The following is a 10,835-nucleotide window of genomic DNA, read 5'->3' on the forward strand; positions in this document are numbered from 1 at the left end:
GTAAAATATATTGTTCAAACTGTAAAAAAAAAAATTGGGGGGAAATGGTCTATAAAGCAGGGGTCTTCAAAGTTTTTTCAGGCCAAGGACCCCTTCACTGAGAGAGAAATGAAGCAGGGACCCCTTAGCTGAGAGATAGATGAAGCAGGGACTCCCTAGCTGAGAGACAGTAGAAGCAGGGACCCCCTAAGCTGAGAGATAGATGAAGCAGGGACCCCCACTACATATTGTATGAAATTGTGTTGCAGATTAAACATTTTCATAGATTTCATAGATAGCTTCATAGACTGTCATAAGTGTGTTGTGTATTTTTATTTGTGTTCATTTCAGACATTTAACCATTTTAACTCTGCCGAAAATAGCAGATCTACAAGCTCACAACGCCTTGCAGCAAGAGGCGTTGTGAGCTTGTAGATCTGCTATTTTTGGCTAATGTTCCCCTGAGAATAGGAACATCTAATCTACAAACTTTATGAACCTTACTGTGGTTAATGTTATCAGTGCTACCCAAGTAGTCCATTGAAAAGTATTATTTTGGTGTATTTTGTGTATTGTAACTTGGACACTGTAACTTAATGGTAGAGGGGGACGCGTTGTACGTTCAGAATGCCTCATGGGTAATGTAGTCATTTTCTGCTATTTCGGTTCTACTGTGATAGACTGTATTGGGGCAAAAAAAGCCTGCCGCTGGCGGCTATATTATGACTTGTCATATCTTGTTATATGTTGATTAGTATCATTCAGGGGCGTAGCCACGGGTGGGCGGGCCCACATAGAAAGCTGGCCCACCCAATCGATTTTTTTTATTATTAATCTTTTGATAATAAATCGGTCAAATCAGGCAAAAATAAGAATTAAATAACATAACCCTAACCTAACCCTAAACCTAACCCTAAAACCAAAATAAAGTTTAAAAAAAAGTAACAAAATCCGCCCAAAAAACGAGAACGGCTATAGGTGTGCTGCCATGCTTGTTTGAGCATGGCTAGAGAGCCTTTTTCAACCAATCATATTGCTTGGTCGGAAATACCTGTTGTATGACTTATTACTAACAAGTATAGTGTGTTTCTCCAAACAGAGCAGCACAAAGCTCCCTCTTCATTATATGACAGCAACTTCCTGTTGGTCCCATCTTTACACAAGAATACATGTTGCACCACAGACTGACACTGTCATACTTTTACCTTGGATGAAAAAAATACAAAAAATAAAAGTCCTCTGCCTTTGGACACTTCAAATAATCCAAATTTGGGGAAGTTGGGGTGGCACTGGTAGCCTGCACTATCCTGAACCTGGATGAATACTTAATTTGTATGAATTAGTATATTAGTATAGGGGTGGTCTCATTACAAGGACCTACTGTATACTGCATGATTGGTCCCACTGGTTATAACTGGGAAAAACAATTAACTTGCAAATGAGTTAATGTGAGAAGGTGTTTACATCAGTGTCTGCTTTCTGTCACACTGGAAAGAAATGTCCATAAACATGTTGATGACATTGACACCTACACCTCCTATATGGAGTCTTTGCAGAATTAAGTGATTTTCCTGCACTGAATAATGCCATAGTGGGAAGCAAGGCTATGGGAGGGGTGAGCAACAAGGGAGCGTAGAGTTAGACCAGCAGTTGAAGACATGCTTTAGAAAAATCTGCATGAATGGCCTTCAAAAGACAATATATTTTTCTTACCTTTTGATCATGAAAATATCACACAAAGCAGCTTTAACCCATTGAAACCGGAGGCCTTCAAAACTAATGCAGCTAACAGGTAAATTTCCAATTCAAAACCTATAAATAATTTGCCTTTTATTTTGACTCACAGAGAATGATGAGCTGCACATTTTTCTTGTCTATGTACTGTAGGTCTAAAATCACCAAGCTCAGTCTTTGAGGGAGAGTAATCAACGTTTCATCAATATTGATAGATAACAAATGTTTGCATCTCTGACTGGATGTAGTTTAATCTAGTATAAAACTGAATCTATTACCAACAAGGTGATCAGCAATCAAATATATCCTTATACGTAATTGTTATAAAATAGTACAGAAAATGTATTAATTAATGCTTCTACGTCTTGGTGGCACCATGACCCATGATGGACTTCTTGGTGTTTCTCTCAGGTTTCAAAAGGATTATAAAACACTTTGGTCCAAACAGTGCAAACACAAGGCCAGAACTAGATGCTAAAATGGCAAATACCTCCACTACATCTGCATATTTGCCTGGCGAGCTGATATATGCTGGGATGAAGGCTATCCACACGGCACAGAAGATCAACATGCTGAAAGTGATTAACTTGGCTTCATTGAAGTTGTCTGGAAGATTCCTTGCCATGAATGCTAGGACGAAGCTGAGGAGTGCCAGTAAACCAATATAACCTAGTAAGACTGCAAAACCAACTGTTGATCCCACATCACACTCATAAACTATCATATCACTTTGATATTGTGTGTTTTTATGCGGAGTTGGAGAGGCAGACACAAGCCAGGCTATGCAGATTATTACCTGGATAGAAGTAAGAGCCAGAACTGTTCCTCTCTGCTGCATAACACCAAAAAACTTCATAATGTCTGCACCGCCAGGCTTGGAGGCCTTGAACACGGCTATTACCACCATAGTTTTTACCAGGATACACGAGACACACAGCACAAAGCTGATCCCAAATACTGCATGCCTCAGCTGACAAGTGGTGAGGCTGGGACGGCCAATGAACAGAAGTGAGCACAAGAAACACAGTTTGAGTGACAGCAAAAGTTGAAAGCTGAGTTCTGAGTTGTTGGCGCGCACCATGGGTGTGTCTCGATGATAGACGAAGATTCCCAGGACAATGGCACAGATAAGTGTGCCTAGCAATGAGATGGCTGTCAAGGAGATACCCAGGGCCTCATGGTAGGAGAGGAACTCAACGCTCTTTGGTACACAGTGGTCACGCTGGGGGCTGGAAAAGAGCTCCTCTGGACAACTGGTGCACTCTGTAGAGTCTAACAAAGAAGAGAAGGTTAAAGGGACAGACAAGTACAGTATCGTCCTAAAGATAGCATAATGTACACACATAATGTAAACCAACCAGTCTTATTGCTCATCTCTCCCTCAGAACAAGCAATGCAGTCAAAGCAGCAGACAGGTTCTCCTTTCCTTCTGGCCACACGGGTTCCAGGGGAACAGCTCTCGCTGCACACTGAACGAGGAGGCTACCGAGGAAAGAAACAGAGATCAATTTCAGTTCAAACGAAATTACATTCACATTGTGATTAACATTAACAACATAAATTATTTTATAAAGCCAAAGTGACCTTTTTGGTTTCAAAGTTCCAGAAGATTCTGTCTTCATCAAGGATGAGTTCTTCATCCGCGGAGGCTGACTTCTTGAACACACCTACATTGTGAAACTGTGTGCTTCCATCAGGGAGCCACGCCCAGTTCAATATATCACAGATTGGTAAAGAATCACCATTCTCATCAAATGATACAATATCACCAAATGATGTAGTGAAGTTGATCTTTGCCAGGTACCACACGAGCTGGAAATGGAGATGAACAAAATTATGAAGAGCAAGAGACTTAATATTATCATTATAATAATTGTAATAATTATAATTCTGTGTCCCAGCACAGAATACATACAAAAAGTGAAACATTGGTAAACATTTCCTGCAGATAAGTATTTTCATGCATCAATTTATACATCACTAGAACATTATTTATACAGTTTATTAGTATGTCAATCTTTCATGCTTTGTAACAATGTAATAATGTTTTATTTTTTTATTATATCATTATGTTATTATTCAAAATTAAATCCAACAAGAAACTCTAGTGAACCGTATATTAATATCACACCTGCCATGGCTGTATTGTCTGCAAACTGGCACAGCTGTGCCCAGTGAAAGGCCCTCTTCCTGGCACACACTGCAACATGTCATGGAGGGCATGAGCCAGAGCATACACAGCCTTGTACACATTATACTCTGCCCGGAGGTTAGACACATCCAACAGGGTAGTTTCTGCTGTTGCTAGGTCCTCTTGTCCAGTACACACCCCTCCACCAGCATCCACCCACTCTGATGGAAGGGGTGCAAATTTACACTGAAATGTGTGCTCCCAAAACCGCCTCACCTGATGAAACAAAATTGATAATTAAACATAAATACAGTATCATGCAAATAATTAAAAACAGTCGTCAGATTCAAATTGTAGATTAAAATGCTGTTTATCTCGCGCGGACAGACGCACGCATCAGCGGATTTGATCTCCCCTCCAGCCGTATCAGAATCAGTTTTATTGTGTGTAAAAAAAGTGGATAAAATTAGTTTTTGTTGCAAGCTCCATCATTTCTGTTGTTTCCCGAGAGGAGAAAGTGAAGAAGAGGGGTTGTGTGTGTGTGTGTGTGTGAGGGCTGTGGACAGTTAAGAAACAGAATAATCTTTGTCAGGTGTAAACCACATACAGTAAGTCCAAAGCTGAGATCCATTGGAAAACCTGTGTTCCAATGGATCGAATGTAGTTACAAGCTCTTCAATAACCCCCACAGACACACATACTTTGACTTTCACTTCAAACATTTCAGAACATTTCAACAAAAAAAGCCGATCTACAAGCTCACAATGTGACGCAAACGCGTTGTGAGCTTGTACATGTTTTATCTATCATGTTGTCTGTATCGCTGTTCCTATGCTGCTACAATGACTATGTTTACATGGACCCTCATTAATATTCAGAACGACAGCTCAATCAGAATAAAATACATATTGTAAACACATCACTTGGAAGAGAATTATTCCGATGCGGTCTCTGATCGGAAGGAATTTTCTTTCTAGTTGAGAGTAGAGTGTATAAACCTTTTGACATTTATATACAAGGATGTCAAATTAAAGTTATAGAATGATATCATAGGAAGCATATAGCACAGCATAGTCACTTTGTAAAATACTTTCGAGTGTGTAATTTGCTCAATAAGAAAGAAGAGCAGAAACAGAATTAGCTGAGGACACAGTGGTCAGCTCATAATTCCGACATCCCATTATTCCAACCATTAGGTTAGTGTGAGGTTAGGGATACGGTTAGTTATAACAGGGCTAGTTGGACTAACGGGTAGTCGGAATAGTGGGCTGTCGGCATAATGACATGGCACCGTGGGTCCATGAAGAGAATTTACAGAAAGAAAAACAGGCAGAACCACTTAGTGCCAAATGTCAACAGTTATACTTAACTCTGATTAAATGCTTTGAGGCATGTAAACGAGGTTCACTTTTTTTATACAATGTAAACCGTTAAGTTGGAATTTCTGATCAGAATTATGAATGAAGAAATATCGTTCATGTAAACACAGTCAATGTCCGAGGAGCCAAACAAAACTATTCTTCAATCTCATGTACCTGTACACAAGATGTAACAATATAGACGATCACCTTGGACCTTGAAATTAAACAAAAGACTCACTAGGATATTTTCATGGCTGTTGACGAGGTCATTTTGAGGATGTATTTTCAACAAGAAGTCCTTGAGGCCTGATATCTCTCCACGACGGAGGGCAATACTCAGGGTGCCTCTCAGGTACGGCAGGTAGCGAGGAGTCTGGAGCTTTGGGTCTGTTATCCAGGCTACAGATGCTATCCACTGTAGACCTGTCACCTTTTGCTTTACCACCTGTTGATTGTGATCAACAAAAACAACAATAACAATGATAATAATAATACTAATAATAATAAATTGAATCGCAATTAAGTTGCTTTGCAATTAAACAAAATGCTTGCAATTAAATAGCAATCGATTTTTTACAAACGAAAGGATGTCTTCACTTAAATATTACTCATTTCAGACTCCTTAGAATCATGAGGTCCTAAATGAACATGGATCCCAACCTCGTCCATGAGTTTAATCACACGGATCCCATATTCAACTGCGACGACCACACGAGCTGTGGATTTCTTCATCACAGAGACAATCCTCTGTAGTTCAGCAGGGTCACTGTCCCAGGGCAGAACCTCAAAATAAGCCAGACAACCCCAACCAGACTGGGCCAGCTCAGACTGGAAGATTTGGGCTACATCGTGGCCATAGACATCATCGCAAAACACAATTCCTGCCCAGGTCCACCCGAACCGTCTCATAATCTGGAGCATAGCTTGCACCTGATTGGATAAGGATGGAGGGATATGTGCTTAAAGTAGTTCATTCAAATCCTTGACCTTTGGCCACTGAATTTCTGATCTAAATCAATGAATCTCCAACACAGATTCCACAACGAAAAGGTCTAATAATTATCTTCTGATGCTGTCAACAGAGACCTTAGGACCCAGCAGTAATACATATAAGCAAATGAGGTGATATGCAATATCAATTACCCTCACTAGAGGTCAAATGTGTGGAACATGTACTTAGAAATTCACCTGGACGGTGTTACTTGGTATTGTTCTGAAGAAGGAAGGGTACTGCTTCCGGTCGCTCAGACAGGAGCACATGGAATAGTAACTTATCTGAAAAAGACACAAAACATCTGTTCTGTACTATACAACTTTTTATTTTTATTTAAGCCATTAAGCGGCACCGAGTGCCGTGCTATGAGCTTGTAGATCTGCTATCTTTGAAAAATCGTGAACATTTGTGGCAAAATCTTGGATTATATATTTTTTTAAAGCGAACATGTATAAAATATTTAGTTCCAGAAACCCCCAGAAGCAAAGATTTGAGTTACAAATTCAAAGACAAAAAATTCAAATATTTGCACAACTTTTCATGATTTTTCAAAAATAGCAGATCTACAAGCTCATAGTGCGGCACTCGGTGCAAGAGCTTGTGTAACATAATTTAGCTTTTGCATGCTCTCTCTCACTGGGCCATGTTTTCGCTGGTGCCTTAAACTTCTTCGCCATTGTTTTACTATTTTTAAAAACATTTTCAAATAGTTCAACTAGCCGATCTACATTGACACGTTGTGAGCTTGTAGATTGGATATTTGAACTATTTGAAAATGTTTTTAAATATAGTAAAAAATGGCAAAGAAGTTTAGGGAATGGGTAAGGCACCGGCGAAACTAGGGCCCCTTCTCTCTCTTTTCTCTCTCTCTCTCTCTCTCTCTCTCTCTCTCTCTCTCTCTCTCTCTCTCTCTCTCTTTCCCTCAGCAATAGTTCTGTGTCAAATCGTAACCTTTGATTGACTGATGATGACACACAAATAAACATCTTGTCTGAGATGCCAATAACAAAAAAAAATCCATTTACAGAACCAGGGACATGCGACGTGTGCACATTTTAACATGTAACGACCCCTGTCCCATGCCGTCCGTCCGTTTTTACCCCTGCACCAGCGAAGCCTCTTCGTGGGCCCCTAACCCTAAGATCCTTCCCCCGTTCCCTGTAACTGTTAAATACAGTCGTTATGGCCGCGTGGTCAGGCCTCCTAAAAGGCACTGAAGAGAGTGTGTGTCCTGTTTTGGGGGGTTTGCACGGGTTTAATGTTTTACACTGAATGTCAATACAAGTAAAACATTCTGAATATTACACCAAATAGCTGACTCCCCAACCCCAGTTATATACAAAGACATTATGTGCCCTTAGAAGTCTTACTCTCAGGCCCAGGGTGAATCAAATCTGGAACACAAGATGCATTGCATGAAAACCAAAATATGCCTGCTCCGCACTCACATGCTCTGCCTGCATGTGTTGTCTTTCAGGCTTTAAAAATATGATATAAATTGTACATCATATAATATATTTGATTAAAAAAAAACAAATAACCAAAATTAAGCAATGTGCAGTGTATCAAATACAGTAGGTGATGGTAAAAAGGGGCTCACCTAATTAACTTACCAGGGGCACTCTGTACGGACCTAATACACTAGAGAAGGCAATCGAATGTGATGAGTGATCACCCACAATTCCGAGCACTGGAGGAGACCCAACACAGCTCTCATCCAGTTGAATCTGCTCCTCTCTCCCACTGACCAATGACAACGCTGCACGGAATGCAACTCCGGGCGTGTAACAGGTATCATAGAGAATATACCCCAGAGTGACATTGGGTAGCAGGCTGGGGTTTCTGTTGATCTCTGCGACGGCAAAAGCCATGGTCTGGGCGAGCCTGAACCCGTCAATGTTGAGACTAACACACAAAGATGTCACTGTATCCTTGCATATGTATATTTGTAGAAATGTACAGTGTCAACAAATCCTATGGAACCATACATCACAAAGGTCCCTGTTCTCCTGCTTTGCTATTGTATTTGTGATACTCACCCATAACAAATGGGGTCCTGTTGCTCGGAGGTGAAAGACAGATCAGGGAAGACAGAGTAGAGGTGGATATCAAACACGGCACCCAGAACCATGTCCCCAGGCTTGTAAATGCTGTTGAGATTAAACGGTGCCTGTAACTCACAAGAAGAGTAAGATGAGGAAGACAAAGAAGAGAAGAGAGAGAACAATGTCAAGTATGAAAACATTTGTATGACTAGAGAAGCCCCCATGACTGTCCTCCTAATCCCCTCCCCCCCTTCTCTAAATCCATTGCCCGGTTGTTAAGTTTTATACACCGTGCTGTGCCACCCTCTGTGCCAACGCATGCCACTACGTAATCTTTCACAACACCCATCTGAGCAGAGGCAGCTGTAGAGGCAGGGCTTAACATACATTATCAATACTTTAATATGAAAATATTGTTGTGTGTGTCCTGTAATGTGTCAATCACACTACACAGTATCACCAGTACATTAGAAACTATTCATCCCATTGTAGGTCATTTTCATGACCTACAGTGGATCATGAAATGACCTACAATGATAAATAACTAGAATATATTGTTCCTGAGGAAACAATGTGGGCTCACTTAAAGACAAAAAATGATACGAAAAAGTACAAACTGTTCCCAAGCAGTGCTCTCTTTGACTTGGTATCTCTGATTGTGTTCACCATCACCAGGTGTACTACTGTAATTGCTACAGTGCAGAGGGACATGGGTTGATAATAATGGTCTTAACTCAAAATGTATGCAACACACAGCTCTTTCAATTAAATCGGAGAGCAGACCTGTGTGAACTTGGTGATATAAAAAACATATCTGTAGTGTAAGAATTGTGGCCACAGTGACTTTACGAAAACATGGGTCATTCCTCTTGTGTCCCTCTCTCTCCCTTCTTGCAAACACCATTAGTGTGTATTGGAAAAGCTGAAAAGACTGTGAGATCCACATGTGCTTTGAAGTGGGATAGCTTCAAATGTATAAAAGTGATCAAAAAGTTAAACACTGCAATGGAAGTCATAATATACCTCAACCTTTTAAAGTTTAAATGGAGTCTGTAAGTGAAAGCATGCTGAAGTAACATGATTGCAAACAAGTGAAAGGTTTTTCAGTTGAAATAACATTAGGCCTGATTCACTAAGCTCGTTTACGCTGCCAGGGCTCTGGCCCTATCTGGCGCAGAGGGCACAAGCAGACAAAGTTCGAGACCCAAGGCCGCCGGGGTACTGCAGACAAACGACCCAGGCAGCCTAACCCAACCTCTGTGTCTTGTTATTTTAAAATCTACTTGTTAAAGCTAATTGTGGCATACAAGTAGTACTAGTCTTGATAGTCGGGGATCCACAGGCCCAAAAGATCTTGAAAATGGGTTGAACCTGTTAAGTTCATGCTATACTTTTTTTTGGTGTTTTTTCTTTTATTTTGGTCATTAAGGTCCACAGAATGAGAGGCCTGCTCTGCCGGAAACATCGCGAAAAAAGGTTATGGCCATTTTTGTATAATGAAGCCTTTATTTTTTTGCCCATTTTCGCCTATTGTAAAAAACTAGGTTTCTTTTCTTAAAGTGCTCAGTAGGTTGTGTAGGCTGTCAATAAATGATTCCCAGATACACAGAACACATATGTGAACAACACCAAGTCCAAAAATACACTCACAAAGCCTTTCCAAATGATTTATAGACATTTTTGGTACCAAAAATGCACCCGTTTTTTGCATTTTCCCCAATACTTTCATCTTTACTTCAATAGTAATCAACTTTTCCATGGGTTATGACATCAGCCAATGTCTCATTCTTTTCATCAATCTTTATAGTCATTCCACAAAAAAAAAAAAAAAATCAACCCTAAATTAAAGGAACTGTGGTGACTTTATTACCCTTATGCTCAGAATTCCCAGAATTTTGAGCCAGCCTATTACAGCCTAGTCCAGCCTAGTACAGCCTAGTACAGCATAGTCCAGCCTATTACAGCCTAGTCCAGCCTAGTCCAGCCTATTATAGCCTAGTCCAGCCTATTACAGCCTAGTCCAGCCTATTAAAGCCTAGTACAGCCTAGTCCAGCCTATTAAAGCCTAGTACAGCCTAATCCAACCTATTACAGCCTAGTCCCGCCTATTACAGCCTAGTCCAGCCTATTACAGCCTAGTCCAGCATAGTCCAGCCTATTATAGCCTAGTCCAGCCCAGTCCAGCCTATTACAGCCTAGTCCAGCATAGTCCAGCCTAGTCCAGCCTATTACAGCCTAGTAGAGCCTAGTCCGGGACTAGTCCAGCCTAGTCCAACCTATTATAGCCTAGTCCAGCCTAGTACAGTCTAGTACAGCCTAGTACAGCCTAGTACATCCTAGTACAGCCTAGTCCCGCCTATTATAGCCTAGTCCAGCCTATTACAGCCTAGTCCAGCCTAGTCCAACCTATTAAAGCCTAGTCCAGCTTAGTTCCGCCTATTACAGCCTAGTCCAGCCTATTACAGCTTAGTCCAGCCTTACAGCCTATTACAGCCTAGTCCAGCCTAGTCCCGCCTATTATAGCCTAGTCCAGCCTATTACAGCCTAGTCCAGCCCAGTCCAACCTATTAAAGCCTAGTCCATCTTAGTTC

The 10,835-nt window shown here is 40.8% G+C and overlaps 1 protein-coding gene across 1 annotated transcript; it reads right to left on the minus strand.

The window, feature by feature from the left end:
- Nucleotides 1-1,957: 1,957 nt before the first annotated feature.
- Nucleotides 1,958-6,473, minus strand: LOC311034967 (extracellular calcium-sensing receptor-like). The gene is made up of 7 exons (XM_084043007.1): nucleotides 6,394-6,473; nucleotides 5,866-6,135; nucleotides 5,444-5,650; nucleotides 3,845-4,120; nucleotides 3,298-3,525; nucleotides 3,072-3,195; nucleotides 1,958-2,985 (listed from the first exon to the last, which is right to left on the minus strand). Exons 1-7 carry the CDS (start codon nucleotides 6,463-6,465, stop codon nucleotides 2,072-2,074), a joined length of 2,091 nt encoding a protein of 696 aa, XP_083899133.1. The 5' UTR covers nucleotides 6,466-6,473; the 3' UTR covers nucleotides 1,958-2,071.
- Nucleotides 6,474-10,835: the final 4,362 nt, after the last annotated feature.

The sequence above is a fragment of the Gymnoscopelus microlampas genome, assembly GCF_963454915.1.
Source record: "Gymnoscopelus microlampas genome assembly, chromosome: 19".
Classification (NCBI taxonomy): domain Eukaryota; kingdom Metazoa; phylum Chordata; class Actinopteri; order Myctophiformes; family Myctophidae; genus Gymnoscopelus; species Gymnoscopelus microlampas.

What these genes read in the sequence shown, in the direction of transcription:
- LOC311034967 (XM_084043007.1), bottom strand. Translation starts at nt 6,465, where the DNA reads ATGTGCTCCTGTCTGAGCGACCGGAAGCAGTACCCTTCCTTCTTCAGA. An exon ending in TGATTAAACTCATGGACGAG is followed by an intron (nt 5,651 to 5,865) that starts GTTGGGATCCAT and finishes CACAATCAACAG; the next exon opens with GTGGTAAAGCAAAAGGTGAC. An exon ending in AGACAATACAGCCATGGCAG is followed by an intron (nt 3,526 to 3,844) that starts GTGTGATATTAA and finishes CTCCATTTCCAG; the next exon opens with CTCGTGTGGTACCTGGCAAA.